The 23,047-nt window shown below is 35.4% G+C and overlaps 2 protein-coding genes and 1 long non-coding RNA gene across 3 annotated transcripts; 1 reads left to right on the top strand and 2 right to left on the bottom strand.

Annotated features, from left to right (window-relative positions):
- Window positions 1-2,699: 2,699 nt before the first annotated feature.
- On the bottom strand, window positions 2,700-5,765 carry LOC113733944 (uncharacterized). The gene is made up of 2 exons (XR_003459178.2): window positions 5,553-5,765; window positions 2,700-2,901 (listed from the first exon to the last, which is right to left on the bottom strand). It is a non-coding gene; the product is annotated as an uncharacterized lncRNA (long non-coding RNA).
- A 2,825-nt stretch (window positions 5,766-8,590) lies between these two features.
- On the top strand, window positions 8,591-15,692 carry LOC113734969 (ribonuclease 2-like). The gene is made up of 10 exons (XM_027261761.2): window positions 8,591-8,798; window positions 9,718-9,977; window positions 10,092-10,120; window positions 11,052-11,125; window positions 12,144-12,245; window positions 12,357-12,360; window positions 13,553-13,644; window positions 14,791-14,952; window positions 15,193-15,292; window positions 15,377-15,692. Exons 2-10 carry the CDS (start codon window positions 9,736-9,738, stop codon window positions 15,403-15,405), a joined length of 834 nt encoding a protein of 277 aa, XP_027117562.1. The 5' UTR covers window positions 8,591-8,798; window positions 9,718-9,735; the 3' UTR covers window positions 15,406-15,692.
- Window positions 15,693-15,999: 307 nt separating this feature from the next.
- Window positions 16,000-19,055, bottom strand: LOC113734968 (GDSL esterase/lipase 1-like). Its single transcript, XM_027261760.2, has 5 exons — window positions 18,728-19,055; window positions 18,411-18,535; window positions 18,089-18,319; window positions 17,051-17,312; window positions 16,000-16,358 (listed from the first exon to the last, which is right to left on the bottom strand). The coding sequence occupies exons 1-5, from the start codon at window positions 19,014-19,016 to the stop codon at window positions 16,123-16,125; spliced, it is 1,143 nt and encodes a 380-aa protein (XP_027117561.1). The 5' UTR covers window positions 19,017-19,055; the 3' UTR covers window positions 16,000-16,122.
- Window positions 19,056-23,047: the final 3,992 nt, after the last annotated feature.

Here is a 23,047-nt window from a genome sequence, read left to right as displayed (position 1 = left end):
GATATGTGAGACCACAATAAGGAACAAGAAAATGACAATAAAGCATAAGGATTAGCATGAAGTGAAGAAATTGTGTTTCCCAAACAATAACCAGACATTAAGCACTAAACATCTAAAATGCATTTCCAAAATTTCACATCCAGTTCATGCTGATGCAATACTTTTTCATGTTGAATAGAGTCCTTTGTAATAAAACCCAAAAGCATAACATACAAAGGACACAAAGGAAGGGCAAAGGTGATCTGTTGCTTTTAGCCAAGGAAAGATCAGCAAAAAAATGCTAGAAAAAAAAACCAAAGGCAAACTTGAAGTGAACATTTTGCTAAAAATTGAACTATTCTTTCCTTCTTCTCGTGCTCCATTAGTCTTCAAGATATGCAAATCATGTCGATTTAGGTGATAAGAAAACAAAACAAAATATTAATAGATCATGATTTTGTTTAGCGAGTTAAGGAGACTTGCCTGTTTTTTTTTTGGAACACCCTTTTATTTCCTCTTCTTAGAGGCTGAGGGAGATTTTTTGTGGCTCCCAAAAGAAAAAAGAATTATACAGAAAAGTTATGGCAAGCAAAAAAGGAAGAAATTTTACATAAAATAGGGAAAACGAAGGTGAGAAAATAAAACCTATGAGTAGCCAGATGAAAAAATAGTGAGTGACCTACAAGATCACACAAAAAATTGTGGTCCAAAAAAAAAGTAAGAAATTAGGCCAAAAAATAGCAAATTAATAATATAAAAGAACGTGGTATCAGATTTTCAGCTTCCAATAGTGGGGGAAAAATTAGGTAGAAGAGGAGAAGATCAGAGGAAAGTGGAATTTAGGAAAAATTGCAGAAACCTCCCCTAAGGTTTCTGACACTTGCACTCACCTCCCCTATGGTTTGAGAAATAGAACTGACCTCCCTTGAATTTATTGATTGTTTGCATATTTAGTTCAGGCGATTAAAATATTATTTTAGGGAGTGAAGTGAGAAATTTATGCCTGATTTGCCTTTTGTGCTACATGCCAATTAGTATTAGCAAAGGAATGATAAAGTACTACAAATCAATTAACAATTAATAAACTTTAAGGGGTGTAGTTTATGGGCAAATAGACACTATCTATTCAAAGTACCAGCTCTTTATGGATGTTTTACTCTCAAATATTTAAGTTATGATAAATACATCAATGTTTGTAAGTAAAATTCAAAAAGTGTTATAGTAATATTCTTACAAAAAGGAACTGGTAGGTTATATATTTAATATAAATTAAATATTTAAAAAATGGCCCATAAAGCGTTAATTCTTTATGGCTTTCCTCCATTACATGAACAAAGTATTAACTCTTTATGGGCATTTTATTCTGAATCGTTTAATTTATGTTAAATACATAAATATTTGTAACTAAAATTGAAAAAGTGTTACACTAATATTTTTACAAAAGGGAAATTGGTAGGTTATGTATTTAACAAAAATTAAATATGTGAAAGTAAATACAAATTTAAATAGAGGTTTCAGATTTTGAAACCATATCACATGAATAGAGGTAAAATACAACTCTTTTTTAAATTTAAATTGCTTAATAGAGATTTTGAGGCCATATCACGTGAATAGAGGTAAAATACAAACCTTTTTTAAATTTAAATTGCCTAATAGAGGTATCAAATTTAAATTTGTATTTACTTTCACATATTTAATTTTTGTTAAATACAAAACCTACCAGTTTTCATTTCGTAAATATATCAGTGTAACACTTTTTCAATTTTAGTTGCAAACATATATGCATTTAACATAAATTAAATGATTCAGAATAAAATGCCCATAAAGAACCAATACTTTGTTCACGTAATGGAGGAAAGTCATAAATAATTAATACTTTATGAGCCATTTCTTTTTTAAATAATATTTAATTTATATTAAATAGATAACCTACCAATTTCCTTTTTGTAAAAATATTATAGTAACACTTTTTGAATTTTACTTACAAACATTGATGTATCTATCATAAATTAAATGTTTGAGAGTAAAATGCCCATAAAAGCTAGTACTTTGAATAGATAATATCTATTTGTCCATAAACTATACCCCTAAAGTTTATTAATTGTTAATTGATTTATAATATTTTGTCATTCATTTGCTAATTCTACTTGGTATGTATCACAAATGGCAAATCTAGTACAAATTTCTCATTTCCCTGCCTAAAACAATATTTTAATTGCCTGAACTGAATATACAAAGAATCAGTAAGTTCAAGGGAGGTCAGTGCTATTTCTCAAACCATAGGGGAAGTGAGTGCAAGTGTCAGAAATCTCAGGGGAGGTTTCTGCAATTTTCCCTTGAACTTAAAAGGAAGACTTCTTCATAAAATGAGTCTTCATAGGCATTGGTATGGAGAAGAAAGATGATTTTTGATGGACAAAAGGGAAGTGAGGAGAGATGATCGAGAAAAAGGTGTGACGGATAGGTGAGTTGCAGCGGAGACCGAAGATTGGTTACCTCGAGCCACACCAACACACCTTATCGTTTCTTTGGAGCAAAAGACGAGGAAAGTACTTTTACTAATTGCATTGTGTGACGCCCCCACATCTCCCTAAGGCGAACCAAAGGGTTTCCGCGAGACGCCTGCCCAACTCTCGCCAGGACTCAAGTAATTCCATTCAACTTAAAACCAAACCGAACATTTCGAAGAGAGCAACATGAATACAAATAATGCAGAAGCGTTAAAACTTATCAAGTCATTTAACATGTAACCAGTACATCGGGTAATCATAATACAACTTAAATCCTAAATACACGTCAGGGCCCAAATTTTACATTTTAATTTCAAAAGTACAACCCAAACCAGGGCATAGCCAAAATATAGTAGAAATCCTAAACAAAAGGACAACGAAGGGTTTCTCCATACTTCCCCGAGATTCGGCCCTGTTAAGAAAAACAAACTAATAGGATGAGCCAATACTCAGTGAGGCCAAGAAAACACACATGCAAACACATAATCCAAGTAGCAACAACAATTACATTGTAGGTAAGGCTATCAAATTCGAATAATTCGCATTTCAAATAGGAAAAATAAACAGAAACAATTCAAGGATACTGTAGCTCTCAGGAGCTAAATTCCCCGTAGTCGAGTCAAAGTCTTGATCACATCTCACGTTGACACTTCGTCAACCACATAAGTATCAAATCCGTAGATACACCACTTTTCTTCGAATCCCGTTACCGTTACACCCCCTTACCGGGCCCGCTCATCAAAGTTTTTGATAATACTCGAGTATATCATGGCAATACTGCACGAGTAATGCCGAACAAGATCTCTCCAATAGATCATGCTCTACAAATATCTCATGGTTTGCTAAGCTTATCGACCAAGTCCATGCTGGCTCGATTCGCAAAGTTAGCCAACGAGTTTGGGCGAATACGAATACGAATACGAATATAAGTCGATGAGCAACGCTCAAATCGACAATTCCAAATAGGAATCACAAATACGGATCACGTATACGAATCACAAATACAAATCACATCCACATTACCATGTACAAGTCGGATACGAATTCACATAGCAAAATTCGAATATAATTTCGTTTGAAAGAAAACGAGTGCGATAAAGTATACCCTCGTCTCAAAATTTCAAATTTACATAACGGATAAGAAACAGATAACCACTTAACAACAAGTTCATGCACTTGACACTCACCAATCGAAATAAGGGAGTAAGTGCGTAAACGAGCCTTTAGGTGTTCCCCTCGAGATCCTCTTGAAGGTCTCCTTGAGCACCTGAGTAAATAGTAATTATCTATTACACACTATCGCTTAAAACCCCTAATTATCGAGGAAGATTGCACACTTGTACAATCTAAGAAAATTTTATGAAAATGAGCCTTGATTACTCGTAAATCGAGACTAAAAATGGGGTTTTAAAACACAAGAGAAATCTGATTTTCATCTTTGAAATCAAGTGTAAAACGGTTTAGCAATATCGAAGGAAAATAGAGAGTTCGCAACTCTCAATTTCCTTTAAGTTCGGAAATTTCAGATTTGTCACCCATACTTTGGAAAATCGTATCTCATTCTCTACAAGTCCAAAATTGGAAAAATTTATACCGTTGGAAACCTCTTGGAAAGTACTAAAAGTTCTTAGAAGACACTTTTCCATGAATCTAAGTGGAAAGTACTCAAAAATGAGCTTGAAATCACTGTTCCAGAATGTTCAGGATTGAGCTGGGGTTGGTTTTTCGCTAACTTTGGAAATTTGGCAGAATTCACTCGTTACAAACTAGCCCTTGAAATTTATAACTCAATTAGAGGTGCAAGTAAGGTTTAGGGCAGAACAAGCAGATTGAGAATTGGAGTTTCGAGCACTGAGATACGGTAGCTCGAAGTTGGGAAAATTCAAGTCTGGTGAACAATTTCCAGATTTGAGTTTCCAAAAATTGGAACCTTAGCTAAGTGTCAAAACGAACTTGGATTGGTATAAAATTTTGCAGTATGTTACTCCTATATGAAAGGTACCGTTCTATCAAATTTCAGGGAAAAATACCTTCGGAAAGGTAGTTAATTAATCATCCAAAGTTCAGGAAAATTTCTAAAGCAACCTGTCTTTTGACTTCATTTCCCAATTTAAATCGTTTAATCAAGAAAGCTATCCAACCATGGTTCATTTGTGAAATAAAGGTCTAAGATACATCCATGATACCTTTGGTAAGTGTTTAGCATCAAGAACTTCAATTAATAAGATCACTCCCAGGTTTTGTCCCAAACCAGTCCAAGTATTTCGGTTTTTCCAAAACAGGGCAGTCCTCTTGTTTTGGTCACAACTCAGTCAATTTAACTCAGAATGGGGCATGGTTTATGTCATTGAAAAATACATTCATAGGGCTATAATATCACAGAAGAAATCATTTCAAAATTTGGCACCCAACTAGTTCAAAATCGGGCATCAATTTGCTGCCTTATCACTTCATTCCAGTTGAACAGAGCAACAGGACAGCGATCTTAAAACGTTTGGTTCGGCTCACTCACAAAGAATCAGAACGTGTATTTTATCTCAAATTAACGTCTGGAATGTCTAGTTTCCAACGCCACCAACGACACATGATTTCGACATCCGAGGACGGAGTTATGGCCGAAACACCACCGCTGGTCAGAGCCATACGTGAACAGTTTCTAGATTTGCTAGTTTCACAAAAAAAATTCATCTGCCCAACCAAATCTCATTATTTTTCAATGAAAATTTTCACACATCTAATACGTCATATAAACATCAGATTCAACCCATTAGATCATTAAAAATTGGCCTTAAAATGGCCGAACAAGGCAGGAGCAAAATCGGAAACTTTTGCTTCTTGCACCCAATGAAATTTCTATCAATTACACACCATTAATCCATCATTTTAACCACTAAACCAACAATATATCCACCATCAATCATCAAATTAGCAACAACCCAAGAGTGGGAGTTCATAGAGCCCACCATCAAAATTTTCCAACAATACAAGCTACCCATGTGAAGATTCAAGCTCATATGTGTAATTTAACCTCCATAGGACAAGTTTAGAGTGTTGGATCATTACCTACTTTGGTGGTTGTTCAAGTCAGAATTTTCGGCCCTTTGAAGCCTGAAGAAAACCGGGGAAATGAAGCTCTTCTCCTTGCCTAAGTGAATCTCCAAGTGGTTAAGTTGGATGCAAATTTTGAGATGAAATGGAGAAAGATTGGTGCAAGAATGAAGAAGCTTTTCTTCCTTTCTTTCCTTCCCTGTTTGGTCGGCTGTTTTGGTGTGAAAATGGGAGTTCTAGCCGCGCACTTAAGGTGAGAAAAGAAGGGTTTTGATTTGGTGTGATGGGTCCACTAAAAGCTTAAGAATGTGTGGACAAAATTGCTCCAAAAGTCAACTATGGATAGTGCGCGAACGCGCGCGTTTCCTCTCGGATTTGTTTCACTTGTGCACTAAATCTCTAATGCACTTCCATTCATACTATTATTATTCACTTTTAATAGTCTAAAATAACGGTCTTAAGTCCCTTAATTGATCGCACGCGTAAAACGCGTATTTCCAATTTTGCGCGATAACGCTTAACTTTCAAAAAATTCTTATAACGATTGTATTACTAACTAATACTTGAGCATTTAAACATAAAAATACCTAATTTGAGACTAATGTACATGTCTCTAATTTTTCCAAATTTATTGTATCCTCGATTCAATTATTTATTCCAATCGCATATTTACTATTTTTACTTAACGAGTCTTCAGAAATTAAATTTTGAAACAAGTCACTTTAAAAATATAACTAAGCCATAGATCCTTTTAATTAGGTCTAAAAAGGTTAGAAAATAATATTTGGGGCAATTGGCCAAATAAATAATTAAATGAGCTAGAATTTGGAGTTTAAAATAGGTAAATTTTTGTGAGTCTTTACATGAGTCGAGTATTAATTCCTTAATGAACTTTTCTTAATCTACCATTGATCATTGTTAACTCTCTAATATCAATACACTCTCGATTTAAATATAGTCTCGAAAAACATGCACTCGTTGTTCCAAACTAAACGAGTTTTCGAAAAGTGAATTTTTCTAACAAAACGCTTTAAAAAATATAAATGAGGCGTCGTTCCATATAAATGGATTTTAAATGATCGAAATAAATAATTTGGAGAAAAATGAGTAAATAAATATTTAAACAAACTACCAATATTCGATAAAATAAAAAAAAAATTTCGAGTCCTCACACATTGCCTAAGCTAATTTTTTTTGTCAAACCAAAAAAGTGGTAACTAAGTGTGATTTATTGGGTAACCAAAAGAAGAGATCAAATTTCTATTAATAATTGCAAAGAATTGGAAATTAAATGTGATTTGATTGGCAACAAAAAAAAGAGGCTAAATTTTGCTAATAACTACATAGAATTGGTAATTAAATGTGATTTGTTGGGTAACCAAAAAAAATTAATAATTATAAAAAACTTGTAATTAAATGTGATTTGTCAGGCAATAAAACTACAAAATTATTACTTAATTAATTAAAAATTAATTGCAAAAAATTGATAATTAAACTTGATTTGTTGGGCAACCCAAAATAAAAGAGGACCTTTTTTATAAAATTTGAAAAAAATGGTAATTAAATGTGATTTTTTGGACAACCACAACAAAGAAGCCAATTTTTTTGTTAATAATTGCAAAAAAGTTATTAATTAAATGTGATTTGTTGGGTAACCAAAAAATGACATTATTAATTAGTTATTAGCAATTAATTGTAAACAATTGGTAATTAAATGTGATTTATTGGGTAACCAAAAAATGGAACCCAAATAAAAATAAATAAATAAATAATTATAACAATTAATAGTGGGGAATCGATAATTAAACACGGTGTGTGGTGGCACTAATGGAAGGGCACCACATTGTTGATTGTTTACGTAGAATTAATACTAAATAAAGATTGTCGTGAAAATTTGATAATAATAGTTGAATGTCTTCCCCTCTCATTCCAAAAAACCAAAAATAAAGCTAGGTTATTGTTGGAAAAAAAATCAAATAAAGAGTAAATTTTTCACAATTGGAGCATAACAAAAGCATAACATAAGCAATTATTACAATAAAAAATAATAATTAATAATTGTCATTTATTTGGCAACCAAAAGAAAGCGTTGATAATTGTAAATAATTAGGATACCAATTTTTTGTTAACACAATTTATTGTTGGGAAAGGGGAAAAAAGGCCAAATTTTATCACAATCCCACATGTAATATGTTAACAACCACCTCCAATCCAATAAAAAATGGCCACATCATCAATTTTATGTGTAATTGGAAGAACTATCACCAATTGACGAATCACAATCGGACACCTCGTCAAATTGCAAGATTACCACATTTTGACCAATGGTAGCACGCCACATCAGCAACTGAAACTCAATGGCAAGCCCCTCCATTCCCCGGTGTTAATGAACCAAAACAATCATTTTTAACAATGGACATGCGACACTCGGCTAACTCCCCTAGAAATTTTTAAAAGTCCTAGATTTTTTTTGTGATAGCCGCGATAGATAAGATGCTAAATTAGGTGGTGTTTGATAATAGAGTTTCGAAATGAAAAATTGAAATAAATTTCATAATTATTATTTGAATTACTTTATTGAAATTGAAATTTTAGAATCATATCTAAAAATTTGAAATTCCTCAATTCCCAAGTAACCTGAAAGGTTTTGGACAAAACATAACTTTGATTCCTTTTTAGAAATAGGGCCCGTCCCCGCCACCCGTTAAAATAATTAACATATAATATATATTATAATTATAATAATATATTTTATTATAATATTATATAATTATATTCATATTTATTATTATAAATTATAATTATAATTAGTTACAAACTTATAATAATATTATTATTAATTGTTTGTATTATATAATATATATTAATATTAGTAATATTATTAATTGTATTAATAATTACACATGTAATATAATTATACATATTTATTAATAAAAATTATTAATTAGTTATATTAAATTATTAATACATTTAATTAGTAAAAATTTCTTATATCCCATTTCAAATGAGACAAAGAACCAAACATGTAATGATATATTAATATTGAACCGAACAGATATATTAGAATGATTGACTCCATTTCAAATCCAGAATATCCGAATCCGGTACTAAGGTACGAACCAAACGCCATCTTTAGTCACAACCAAAAACAGATTCGAATGCGCTACGCAAATTGGGGAACAGAGGTCTGGAGCTTTCAGCTTTCGAGTCAGGGAAAGTAGACGGAAACTGATCAAAATCTCTCATCCTCTAGCCTCTGAGGTAAGCTCCTCCAATTATCTACTCCAACCAATTCTAAACTATCTGTGATCAGTTCGTTCTAGGTATGTATTTCCGTATTTTTTCTTCAAATTTCAGTTATCTCAGTTATTCCAATTTATTGAAATGAAAACCAAGAGGATTATCATTGAAACTGTATAATTCCTGATGGGTCTTGTATATTACGTGAAAATTTATAGTGGGCATCAATTCTTATTCTCATATATATTTGGTTTTTTCAGTTCTGGCCTAGGAATTAATGGAATGACTTTCTTTTCTTTTTCTATCTTTTTGAAGTCAACATAAGTTAGTAAAGAAAAAATTTATGATGGGTCTTGTGAATTTATAGATGAATGTGTTTAGTGGGCATCAATTCTTGTACTCATAGTTATCTGATTATTGTAGTTTTGTACTAGGAAGAAATTCAAGAAAAAGTTTTACGTTTTTTTATTTACTTATTGGCATTATAATTCTTATAAGATTCCTAGTAACACATGAATAAATACATGCTGCTGGTTTTTGTGCTTGGAAAATGGATTATTTGATCATCAGTAGTGACATGAATGTTATTAAGTGGGTTTTGATTGATAGGCTATGGTAATATATTATACTCTTTACTTAACCTTGTCCCTGTCTTTTTTTTTGGTCTTTGCAGAATTATTTACATTAGTTTTTCTAAAATATAAATAAACCATGTCAAAACTCATACTAGAAACTAAGATGTTTAAATCTAAATGTTAAAAGAATTGTTGAAATACTTCAGATTTATAGCTGCAAATTTAACATGCTTAACTGAATTCTGGAAAAGGTGGCAACAGCTCGGACGGTGAATTACTTGAGATTGTTTAGAATCAGTAGTGAAATTGAGATCTAGTGTTGTTAATGTACTTGTAACGCGTGCTCATGGTTTTGATTCCTGCAGACTAGAGGTTGAGTAACCATGGCTTTTCTCCCCATCCAAATAGTTGTATTAATGCAGCTCTTGATGATTTTAGTTGCATCCTTATGTCTTATGAAAATTAATGGTGTGGATCTTGGAGAAGAATTAACGGGAGGAGTACACGGAGGAGGCTCAGGTCAAGAACAAAGAGAGTTTGATTACTTCAAGCTGGCTCTTCAATGGCCAGGCACCATTTGTCAAGGAAATCACCGGTGTTGTGCCTCCAATGGTTGTTGCCAAGGGTATATTTTAGCTTTTTGAAACCTACATGATGGGCTTTTTGAGTTTTAAATGCATAAGATTTATGGGCTAGCTTAACTTCATAGTTCTCAATGGGTTTGCTTGGTTCTTTGCAGCTCGAATTCGCTATCTGAATTTACAATACGTAAGTACAATTCCATGTATATATCTTTTGAAGTATTGATTGTAGTATGGTTTATTTTTTCCTCTTATGGGTTCCGCATCATGTTCTCTCTAACTTCTTTTTGGTTAAATCATTGAATCTTTTTTTGGGACTAAGTTTTGAACTTTGATTATGCAGGAAACATAGTTAGATACAAATATGCCTATTGACACTTTTGGCATAATTTGATATCTTCTGATTTTCTTGCCAACAAAAGGCATTTCTTCTACCTTTTCATTTTGGAAGTGGAAAGGAGAGAGGTCAGTTTGGAAGTGGGAAAAAGAGGGGAGGGGAGCTAGATGGAACATTTTCTACTCAATTTTGATGGTTTGGCCCTCATGAATCTGAAAGAGGGAATAGTATGCATTTTTGTGGGAAGAAGAGTTTTTAAAGATGGCGGACCATACATTTAGTTCTTCTTGCCTTTTCTCTTTCAGTCTCATTTTTAGGGGCAAATCCTTAGTGAATTAGGAATTATACGCAGCTGCATAATGGTGACACTAATTTGGGAGGGTGGATAAAATGGTAATGAAAAGTAAACAGCATTTAATGGAAAAGTTATGTAGCCCAGGATAATAGTAAACAAAAAAAATTGGGAAATGGATTGTCAATTTTAATATGGTTGAGCTTTAGCGGTTTAAATGCTGCGAGAACTCATTTTTTCAGTTGCTTCATTGTTGAATCTGGTTACGAAAGGAATTATTGCTGGTAAGTTGGCAAGAATATAAGAGGTTATTAAATAGTAGTGATGTATGAAAATCTGACTAAATTGGAATTAAGGGCTCATACAAGGATGAGGCAAAATCTCATCTCTCTTGTACAACTTTAATCAACTTTTTCCTTGTTTGGAATGAATCACCTACAGAGTTTACTTGCCAATCTTGTCTGCTTACCAGAATCTCTTATCCTATAGATGGACTATGGCCTGATTACAATGATGGATCTTGGCCAGCCTGTTGCAATGGTCCCAGATATGATTCCAAAGAGGTGCTTTGTCTGACCATGCTCTGCTTTGGACATGAACATGCTTTCAATGGAACTTCCATCCAAAATACCGTATTTAAAAATCCTGACTAAACTGTGCTTTTCAGTTGGGGTGGATATTGATGACGCATGCTGAGTTACAGATGCAATTTTGTATTCATAAAGTGCAGCTCAGTTCATGTTGATTTTGTAAACTGCTGCAGTTGTTAAAAGCTGTGCATTGCTTTAGCAATTTTTTATTAGAAAGGAGTTATGTTAGGATTTTAATGAAATAGAAAAATAAGAAAGAAACTCTGTGCTTGAGAGGCCAATGACTGCTTTGAATGCACTCTGTTCTCTGTTTGTTTCACTCTGGAAGTGCCTGTAATTGATTTCAACTGTCAAGTTCTTGTTGTAGGATTTGTGGTTCAGATTCTCTTGACACCTGGTGATTCATGCACTACTTGTTTTGCATCTTTGTGCTGGTTTTTATCCTTGAGAAATTTTTGGTGCTTCTGAGGGAAAGGATTGCTGTAAACATTTTCTGTACGCACAAAATATTGATTAATTGTTGGTTATACAGTTAGTCTGAAATTGTCAATGGTATTGTAAAATCAAGAGTTGCATTACAGCATGATCATGCTACTAATTATAGTATCTGGTGTCTGCATAGGAGTACTTTTTAAGGATGAAATTCTTCATATAAACCTTTTCTGCTTGGTATCGTCTAGTTCCCAATAAAGGGAAGGTAATCCAATGGGTTTCGTTAGATTAGCCTGGAATTAGCAAGATGATAATGATCAAGGAGTTTACTTTCCCTAATCATTGGTAACTGTATGTTCCACTGAGTTTGTCTGTATATTCTTGTAATACTGGTGTATATGGGTTCATTCTTTGGCATTTCTCCAAATTAGTGCTCAGCAAGTTCTCTCTCTCTCTCTCTCTTTTTAGACAGTATCTTTTGCAAGTTCTGTTACTTTTGGCAGTATCTCAAAACCATTCTAATTCTTTTGAATTCTTTTGAATTGCATTATTCAACCAGATTTCAACACTGACTGATGTTCTCAAGAAGTATTGGCCATCTTTAAGTTGTAGTAAATCATCAACATGCCATGGAGGGAAAGGAACATTTTGGGCTCATGAGGTGCTCAATTGATTGTAATTTTGTGTACAAGCTTTCTAGTTCCATCACATAGCGCTGACATGTTTTCTTTCTGCTGGTTTTGTGGTTGAATTGGGAGACAACTGCTTACAGTGGGGTAATTATCTTTCACCTGTCGCATTTTTTCTACTTTGTATTATGATGAATTTTAGGGCCCTATATTTTTATAGTTCAAATTAGAAATGGAATTCTGCTGGTAGATAGATGATACCTAAAGAATTTCAAGACCTTCAATTGATTTCTAAGAGTTGTTTAAATTTTATATTTTTGTATCCAAGGAAAGGTATGCAGCTTGAGAACCGAAGGGAACATTTGGAACTTTTGCTTCACTTTTAAAATTTGTGGAACCTTTTTCAGATATCCATGACTATGGCACCTCCATCTTCAGCTCTTTCATGCCCCTGGGTCTCTTGCTTTACCTCTTGAGTGTCATACCCAGTTTTCCTTTTTAGTGATACTTAACATTTAAGATTAAGAAAAGACAACAGCACATATCTTGCTATGGTGCAAATTTTAGACTCTGCTGATATTGTTGAAGGAGAGTATTGAGGATTTATGCTTTGTGGTCTTTGATGTTGGGTGTTACACAATATGGCCCCTAATTTGTCTTGATGCAGCAGTCAATGAATTTAATAGATGAAATTTAACTTGAACAGTAATAATAAGAATAAGTTATTAAAATTATATGAATTGCATGTTGTGAAAATGAGGAAATCACTCCTCAGAGAATAATGTTTAACAGCAGTATTAAATGGTCAGTAGTATTTTCAAGAGGATCACCACTAACAATGAACTTGTCATGCCTTTGCTGTGGGGGAAATACTGTATGACCACTAAGTCAAATTGTTCAATGGTGAGGTAGTGTCAAGAGTTACTTTTTATTGGTCATTGCTGTAACTCTTTAGCCTCAAGTGTTGAATTTTTTGCATCCCGGTCATATGAGTAAGGAACTAACCTAGTCAAGCTTGAATAAGGAACTGCTTAAAGGTTTGGGCCACAAAAGGCCCAGAATTCCTTGGGCTGCAAAATTTTGGGTAGTAAAGTTGCCAAGTTGTGTCCATTGCTGTGTCATGCTATATAAGAACTGGTTTCCTTCTCTTGTCAACTTTAACTTTCAAAGCATAATTTCGTATTTGACCTCGTACAGGGAGTGGGGGGCGATCGTCACAAACATAGTTCTGCTAAAATGCAGATTCAAATAATTGCTTTGCTGAAATAAATGTTATGGGAGATGACTTTGGGTTACAACACTGCATATCTGAATATAACTTTTGGTTGTGTTCATGCAGAAAAGCATGGGACATGTTGCTCTCCTGTTATTCGTGATGAATACAGCTATTTTTTGACGGCTATTAATGTCTACTCCAAGTATAATGTCACAGTAAGATTTTAGTAGTGTACTCAAGTTTTTAATGTTTTAAATTTTTCCTCAACTTTAACCAATTTCCTTTAATCCATCTTAATTGTCCCAATTTCTCTGCTTGATGACTGCATATTTGCATACTTGTGTACGTCAAAGCTTTATGTGCTGTTGAATGGTTGAAGGTAGATCTGCTTATTTGCGGTGAAATTGCAAATACATTGTTATTGGTGGGCTTCTCCAACTTTTAACTGATGGTTGAGAAATTGGTGCTAAGTTAACCAATAACGATAGAGATTTATACTCAGTTGCTATCCCAGCAGTCAACTTCAGTTTTAAACATAATTATCATAATTTGTGGCTGAGTACACATTCAAGAGTACTGGAAGCAGATAGCAAGAATACTTCTTCCCTAATTACTAAGTTGATATTGGATGCTACTATTGTCAAGAAGTGGATTAAAACAATCTTTGGAAAGAATGGCCGTTTTTAATGAACATCGCTTGAATAAGTTAAGCTGGTGGGAAAAGAAGCCCAAGTTAAGTCCTTCAAGTGAAGCAAGGAGCTGGTAGGAAGAGAAACCCAAGTTCAATCTTTTAAGGGAAACAAAGATTGCAGGGAAGAGACAAGTTAGGGTTGCGATTCTGCTATAATGTCCTAAAGGATTTTGTTCTCAGGTTTGCTCTCTAGGTTAATGGATGATTTGAGCTATGAAGTGTGCTCTAATGGTTTTCCTTTTTTTCATTTGGTTCTTCTTCATTGATATTCCGTATGTATGATCATTCGTGTGTTCAGAAATCTAAGATGTAGTACAGGCTGGAATTGCTTCTGTGGTTTTGAGATAGAAGAAATTTTGATTCATGACAAATTATTTGTACAATTTTCTCCTAACTTGCCAATCTGAATGCAGAAGCAATTTTCCATAACAACTTTCTGGCTTAGCATGAGGAAGAATAAAAATTTCTTGAATTAGTGACAACCATTATTTATGAACTTGGCCATGTATATATATATATATATATATATATGTATGTATATATAAATATAGACACACCCCCACACACAATTACTTAAACGCTAGACTAAATGTCTATCCTGTATGAATTTGAATGGTGTTGCTTGTTTGCTTACTCGTTTCTATAACATTTTTGTTGGACATGAGAACAGCAAGTTCTGAATGAAGCTGGATATTTACCATCAAACTCTGAAAAGTATCCTCTAGGGGGCATAATCGCAGCAATTCAAAATGCTTTCCATGCAACACCGGAGCTCCAGTGCAAAGGTGGTGCAGTGGAGGAACTCCGTTTGTGCTTCTTTAAGGATTTCAAGGTCTGTTTTAGCCTTAATTGGTTTTATTAATAGGTTGAATTTTGAACTTGTTACAGTTTTCTGGGAGTGTTCTTTATTGTTTCTGTACCACTGATACACCAACTAGCTGACAGTATCATTGATTTGCATTTTAACATGAGGCTGACCTTAAACGTTACAGTTGATTAGAGTATTTGTCATCTCATCTCTTTACCTCTTGATAGATTCTTAGTTCTCTTTGGGAAATTACTGTTCTTGCAGCCTCGAGATTGCATCAGTGAACCTCACATTAAAAGTTATCTGGTTGCTTCAAGCTCGTGTCCCAAGTACGTCAGCTTGCCTGATGTTCAAGCCTCTTCAAGTGAGTGGAACAAGAATTTATCAAATAACTATGCTACGTTTGTTGCAATTTTGATAATTTGTTTGCTTAACTTGAAAATCTAAGGATATGCTGACACAAGAGTGGCTTTCTGAATAATCATCAACGTGGAACGTTATGCCAGTCGTCTCTCAAAGACACCTGTACCAAATGAAGAGCCAGAGATCATCTGGAGATGATGTTGTATGACAGACTATTAGAAAATTGAACATCAAGAATGGGATATTTGTCCCTTTTGGACCATCATTGTTAACTGCCTCGGAATTACAAGATGTTTGGAGCTGTCTAAAGTTGTAGCAGTGTATCTGACATAAACATTTCATCCACTGTAGATCTTCTCTGGTTGTTTATATGTAATCTGTTAGTAGTTTATTTGGTCAAACGATCCTCCTATTATCTCCACCCCAAGATGAACACCTCTATGCTCATCTTACAGGCCTTGAAACAAATGGAGCTGCATCTCCCTGGTGCTTTCTTTTTCCACAGGCAAATGTTGGAAAGGGAAAAAAAAGTTGCACAGGAAAAACACGGAGCACATCATATGCTGTAAATTTTTAGGGATAGGAATCAAAATTGCAACAAATGAGTAAAATAATCAACATTTATAAAAGATGGATAGCCCCGTGTCCGGCTTCTGAAGATTAGTTAGTCATTATTGAAGGACTGACCGTAGAGCAAACACCATGGGATTCTACTGCTTATTGATATTTTTTCTTATTGAAATTATTATTCAAATACATGACCAAATATAAGAAGCAGATCTGGAGTTGTGAACTTCAAGTTTACACAATTTAAGAAGTCCACACCAGAAATTAGCGCATAAAGAGAGACCGGATATCGTAAGGCCCTGTAACGTTGGAAGGCCCTCCCCACATCAACCGCGCAGACAAGAAGTTGGCCGCTTCACTTGGATGCTCAGCGTCGAAAAATAGATAATCTTTGGGATAATGACACAGCTCATATTCTTTTACTCCTCTCTTTCCTCCGCAGCTAAAGTTTCCTCGGAAAGGACCGCTACCACAGCATGCACTCTTCACTTCCTTGAAACCTTTTTGAGTAATCAACCAATAACAATGTTACTCTACTACCTTTGCTAATTGATGCTAGTATTATGCTACTATCTTAAAGAAGATCTAGCCTCAATATAGGAGAAAATAATAATATTAGGAGTAGCAATTGGGAGCCAAAGATTTAGGATGCGGCTTGTCTTCATCACACTCTTATCCGGTTTCCACAATACACATGCAAGACACGCGTATTTCTTCGACTCCTCTTCCAATTACTTCTCTCTCCATTTTTCACTCTACACGTCTCGATTTCACCGACAAATGAAAGACGTGTCGTCCATCCAATTGTGTACTATGGTAAATGGAGAGGGGAGTAACTGAAAGTTAAGCCGAATCCTGATTCTCGATTGAGGAGCATGATTTCAATTTTGGGATTGCAGAAATGATTAGTTAAATTTTACAATGATTAAATAATTAAATATCTCCAAAATATGCAATATTTGTTAGGAGTGTACAAGAATGGTAATTAATTATATACTTTAATACATAATCTTCATATTTTAACCACTTTCCATGATTCTAAAGGCATTTATTTATTTATTTAATAGAAATAGAGATGGCACTAATTCTGAAGACATTTATGTACTTCTATTATGAAAGATTGTAGTATTAAAGAATTTTCACCATAATTCCTAAAAGTGGAATTGTGCAAATGACGAATTCAAGAACATACCGTATTTGGGTGGATTTTGTATCGTCTCAGTGTAAACCGTGAAGAAGTCAAAATATGAGTACTTAAAACCTTTGAGCTGTTTCTGTAGCAATTGGAGCTTTTGGGAAAGCAACGGATTGTGTAATTTGACCAAAGCTGTGGCCTGTTCCAGGCACTCTCCATTTCCTCCAGCGGCCACATTGGCCAGCCTAAGCCTTGGGAAACAACCTAAAGGACCCAAAGTTAAAATCCCAATTTTTCTTCCACCTTCCCTGTGAATTTTCTGTCATTCAATTAACAATAGGATTAGATACATGGACATTGGACACAGTATGCCAAAGGCAGCACCCAGGGGAGGGGTGAGAAGAAAAACAAGAAAAGGGTAGAAAGTGGTCTCACCAGTTGTATTAATGTATTTTACTCCATATCAGGGTAAATTAGTAACTATATATTTTGTTACACTATCTCTCAGCTCAGTTACACCACATTCAAACTTTTGTGATACCATTTTCCAACTCAATTACATCAAAGGGCAAACTTGTAGGAAATAGAACTTGTGAGGCCCCATCCGCATATTTGAGACGGTTAGTGACAACCAAATTGGTATCTCAAGGCAAGAAACATAAACCCTCAACCACTGGTGTAAGAAATTTTAATTTTGGCAGTAGCAAGTACAAGTAAGTTTTAATTCCAATCATTACCATAGGTCAAGATAGATTCTAGACCGCTTATCATTTTTAGAGAAAATGGTACTATTAACTAAGCTAACATGTATTGGATAAGAAAATTTCAATATTAATTAGCAGTTGAAAGTAGGAAAGGATGTGAGGAATTATTTGTTTCTCTTTCTGTTTTTTTAAGTATAAGTGGGAGGTTTCGATAAGTGGGAGGTCTCGAAATCGGACCTCTCACTTACACTCCCGCCTCTCATACCATCCAACCCATCTCTCTCTGTAATAAGACAAAGGATGTGGAAAGGGATGGAAAGATTAAAAGAAAAGGTTTAACTGTAAAGATTTAACAAAGTTGAAAGAAAGAGAGAGAAAATCGGACTATTACCTTAAGCACTGATGTAATGTTGCCAACCACCATTGCTACAAAATCTTGTGGCGCATGCGACTTAAACATACTGGGATTATTAATCAACGGGTTCAAGTAATCATTACTTCCAATGCTGATCAAGTACACAGCATTTTTCACCACTCGTCTTGCTGCTCTTTTACCTAGCTTCAACCTCAACTGTTTGTTAGCTTCCCTAAAGTTATTGAATTGCATATGAAGGCTGATCACCTGAGAAATGACATGAGATACTGACCTATTAGCAATTGGCAGTTACTAAAATGTAGGAATTAGTTACTCTTAGTCACAAGTTAATACCTACCGATCCCTTATTAGTTTCCACAAGAGCACCAGCACCGCCAGATGCAAAGTTCACGCCCTTGGTCAAAACCTCATGATGCCCGGTTTGCAGATATGGTGAAATTAAGGATAATTTTGCAAATTCAGCTGCAAAAAAGTCACTGTAGCTTTAAATGTTTTTTAAAAATTAATCTTATAAACACTAGAATTATTTTAATTTTTTTTAGAGTAACGGGCATAGATGTATGACATGTTATATTTTGTTAAGCATCAAATACTCTATATTTGCACGTAGATTAATTTGTAAATATATAAATTTTTGCAAGAAAGCGCTCTTACCTATAAAATCAGGGATAGTGCGGCCATTGGTAAACCTCCCGGTTGGGGATTTGAAATATGTTTCTCCATAAGGTGGGAAATTTGCCTGGAAAGTAGTGGTTGTCTTGATGTAGTTATTATTTCCAGGGTCAAAAAGTGAATCACCAAAGACAATGAGGGCAACAGGGGATTTTGGATGGAGGGCAACAGGGGGTTTTGGATGGAGGGCAGGAAGGCAATTAGAGGGCAGTATAAGACTAGAAAGGAAGAATAATGCTACTAAGTGAAGTTGGATATGCAAATTTGCCATCTTTTAACACTTTGTATCTAATTTCTTTGGCAATCTTCCTGCCCAGTGTCAACTACATATGTCGGCAAGTCCATTCATACTGAGGCAAACTGCTCTTTTGCCATGTTTTTTTTTTTTTTTTTTTGTCGGAAATAGACAAATTCTTTAATGGACCCGGACGGTGTGGTCCTTGAAAAAGGCACGTCACATCTTTTTTAAAAAAAAGAAAAAAAGCACGTCACCCTTTTGGCTTGTTAAATAGGCACGCATGCTTTCACATGTCAGTTAACTAACCATGGATTAACCTATTACTATTAGAGAAGTTGGTCATCGAAAAAAAAATTAGAACTTTTCTTGGATATAGGTTAAGGGATCAAATCCTCTAATTTATATTTTTCTCTAAAATTTTTTGGACATTTTATCATTAGATGCACATGTATCCATTTGATTTGGTGACGATTCAGCCCCTCCAACCCTTCCCCGTAGTATAGAGTTTTGAAATTTCTCTTTGACCATTTTAAATTCACTTATTTTCTCAGTTAAGAAATCAAATCTTTTAGCTTACATTTTTCTCTAGAATTTTTTGGAGATTTAATCATCAGATGCACATGCATTCATTTGATTTGGTGGCAATTCAGCCCCTCCAACCCTTCCCCCTAATAGAGTCTTAGAATTTCCCCATGTCTCCCTCTTAGTGTAAAGTAAGAGAAGGTATATAATAGGAATTATTCATCGACAAAAGAAAAAAAAAAGAAGTTAACTAACCATGGTTCACAAACGTCTGTAAGCTTGGAACTTACAGACGTCTGTGGGTGGCAACCGGGTTACTGGCAATGATACTATTATGGATTGAGTGATTGAAATGATGAATTTACAGACAGATCAGAAAGAATGGGAAATTGGGGAAGAATAAGAGAGAGAAATAAGAGAGAGAGAGAGAGAGAGAGAGAAAAGAGCATGAGAGAGAAGAGGGAAAAGAAATCAATTCTAGTTCATAACTGTCTGATTGTTACAGAGAGTGGGCCCCATTTATTGTTGTAAACTAACTACCGTAACTAACTAAGCAAATGGCCAAAACGTTGCCGTTCCACTTAATAATTGCCCCAATCTCCTGAACAGTGCCGTTCCACTAACTAATTCCCCCAATTCCTTAAATGGTGCCGTTTCTCTAATGTTTATTCCTATCTTCTATCCTGACAATCCCTTCCCCTTGCGATTTGACTTGTCCTCAAGTCTGCAAAAATCTGGAAATTGTTGCTCTATGAAAGCTCTATCTTCCCAGGAAGCTTCATCAAAGCTAAGGTGATTCCATTTGATCAGTAGTTGTATAACAGGCTGTCCATCTCGTAAAATTGCCCTGCTCTTAAGAATCATTTCTGGCTTAAGGGGGCATAGATCATGCTCATCCCATTCTGGTAATGTTGTAGACAATTGTTGTAGAGGTCCTACCTTCCTTTTAAGTAAGGATACATGAAATACCGGATGCACTCTGGCCCCTGCAGGGAGCTTCAGTCTATAAGCTACCTTCTCAATCCTTTCTTCAACCTGAAAAGGGCCATAATACTTAGCAGAAAGCTTCAAGCATTTCCTCACAGATACTGACTGTTGTCTATACGGTTCCAACTTTAAGAATATCCAGTCCCCTACTGCAAATTCCCGCTCAGTCCTATGTTTATCAGCAAAATGTTTCATCCTACTTTGAGCTTTGGATAAGTGCTCCTTGATGCTAGTGGTGATTTTGGCCATCTCCTGCACTATCTGAGTTGCAGCAGGTATCACTGAGTCCTGATATGGTCCCAAGGGAAGAGGTGTTGGTTTATAGCCAAACAAGGCTTCAAATGATGAAAGCTCCAAGCTGGTGTGGTATGCAGAATTGTACCACCATTCTACAGTAGGTATCCATTTGCTCCACTGAGATGGAAACTCACAAGTCATGCACCTCAAATAGGATTCCAGACACTGATTTAGCCTCTCACTCTGGCCATCTGTCTGAGGATGGTATGAAGAAGAGTACTTGAGTTGAATTCCCATTAGCTTGAACAGTTCCCTCCAGAAACAACTGGTGAACACTCTATCCCTGTCAGTGATAATAGATTCTGGCAGTCCATGCAACCTGAAAACATTGTCTAGGAAAACTTGTGCAACCTGTCTTGCTGTGAAGGGATGTGTTAATAGCAGGAAATGTCCAAACTTAGTGAACCTGTCTATTACAACCAGTATGGTATCATAGCCCTGTGATTTGGGAAGTTTCTCAATAAAGTCCATAGAAATGTGGGACCAGGCTTGTTGAGGAATTGGAATGGGCTGAAGTAAGCTAGGATATGGAAGATGTTCAGACTTGTTTTGTTGGCACACATCACACTCCTGTACATAGGCAATAACATCCTTCTTAAGCTCCAGAGTGTCCTCCCATTACAGAGTCATGTAGAGCTGAGACCAGTTTGTTTCTGATGTCATTTCCTGCCCCTACATACATCTTCCCTTGGTATCTGAGTACTCCATCTGTCAGGGTGTATGATGGTTGGGAAGTGGAATCTAACAGAAACTGAGACATGATCTCTTGGCATTGAGGGTCACATTCATAACTCTTCATCAGTTCCTCCATCCAGCCTGGTTTTACAGCAGATAGAGCCAAATAGGAACTAGTGTTACTGTCCACTGTGATATCCTTTCCTTGTCTCCTTGAGAATGCATCTGCAACCAGATTTTCAACACCCTTCTTATATTGGATTTCGTAGTCCAATCCTAATAATTTGGTTAGCCACTTGTGCTGTAGAGCAGTGTTCAGTTTCTGGTCCAGTAGATACTTTAGTGACTAATGATCTATCCTGATGATGAAGTGATGTCCTACCAAATAATGCTTCCACTTAGTGACAGCCATGACTAGAGCAAGGAGTTCCTTCTCATACACAGATAGTCCAAGGTTGAATGTAATAGGGTGGCCTTCTTGCATCAACACAGCCCCTAGGCCTCCCCCACTGGCATCAGTCTCAATGATGAAAGGCTTACTGAAGTTTGGCAGTTTAAGGACTAGTGCAGTGACCATCAGTTTCTTCGGTTTCTCAAAGGAACTCTGAGCACCTTCATTCCATGTGAAGCTATCTTTCTTCAAGAGTTCAGTAAGAGGTTTACATATTTGCCCATAACATTGTATGAACCTCCTATAGTACCCTGTCAACCCAAAAAATTTCTCAACTCCTTCACCGTCTGTGGTACAGGCCACTTCAAAATACAGTCAATCATAGATTGATCCACACTAACACCCTTCTCAGAGATAGTGTGCCCCAAATAATCTACTGTTTTCTGAGCTAAAGAACATTTAGATTTTTTTTGCATATAACTAGTTTTGCCTCAGAGTATCAAGCACTATTTTCGGATATTGAACATGTGACTTCAATGTAGGACTGTAAACTAGTATATCATCAAAGAATACCAAGACAAATTTCCTCAAATATGGTTGGAATACCTGGTTCATTAGAGATTGAAAGGTGGCTGGTGCATTGGTAAGGCCAAATGACATCACTAGGAACTCATAATGGCCGTAATGAGTTTGGAATGCTGTTTTGTGAGTATCCTGAGTCTTGACTCGAATCTGGTGATATCCTGCTGTCAGATCCAACTTTGACTTGAACACAGCTCCTGCCAATTCATCCAGTAGCTCTTTTACATTTGGTATTGGATATTTGTCTTTAATAGTCATCTCATTCAGTTTTCTATAATCCACACAGAACCTCCAAGTGCCTTCTTTCTTCTTGACTAGCAGTACTGGAGATGCAAATGGACTGGTGCTGTGTATAACTATTCCATTCTCTAACATTTCTGTAACTTGTCTCTCTATTTCCCCCTTTTGAGAGTGGGGGTAACGGTATGGCTTGAGCTTGACTAGTTGAGATCTTGGTTTCAGAGTAATCTCATGGTCAATGTTCCTTTTTGGAGGTAAAGAATCAGGTGTCTTGAAAACATCAGCATAGTCACTGAGGATGTCCTCCACTTCTCTGGGCATGGCATTCTCACTTCGATCTTTATTCTCCTTCCATTCCATGGTTGCACAC

The sequence above is a fragment of the Coffea arabica genome, chromosome 3e, assembly GCF_036785885.1.
Source record: "Coffea arabica cultivar ET-39 chromosome 3e, Coffea Arabica ET-39 HiFi, whole genome shotgun sequence".
Lineage (NCBI taxonomy): Eukaryota > Viridiplantae > Streptophyta > Magnoliopsida > Gentianales > Rubiaceae > Coffea > Coffea arabica.
This window is presented reverse-complemented; position numbering and strand designations above follow the sequence as displayed.

What these genes read in the sequence shown, in the direction of transcription:
- LOC113734969 (XM_027261761.2), top strand. Translation starts at nt 9,736, where the DNA reads ATGGCTTTTCTCCCCATCCAAATAGTTGTATTAATGCAGCTCTTGATG. An exon ending in CCAGATATGATTCCAAAGAG is followed by an intron (nt 11,126 to 12,143) that starts GTGCTTTGTCTG and finishes TTATTCAACCAG; the next exon opens with ATTTCAACACTGACTGATGT. An exon ending in GCTTCTTTAAGGATTTCAAG is followed by an intron (nt 14,953 to 15,192) that starts GTCTGTTTTAGC and finishes CTGTTCTTGCAG; the next exon opens with CCTCGAGATTGCATCAGTGA.
- LOC113734968 (XM_027261760.2), bottom strand. Translation starts at nt 19,016, where the DNA reads ATGGCAAATTTGCATATCCAACTTCACTTAGTAGCATTATTCTTCCTT. An exon ending in TGGAAACTAATAAGGGATCG is followed by an intron (nt 18,320 to 18,410) that starts GTAGGTATTAAC and finishes GTCATTTCTCAG; the next exon opens with GTGATCAGCCTTCATATGCA. An exon ending in ACAAAATCCACCCAAATACG is followed by an intron (nt 16,359 to 17,050) that starts GTATGTTCTTGA and finishes TTACTCAAAAAG; the next exon opens with GTTTCAAGGAAGTGAAGAGT.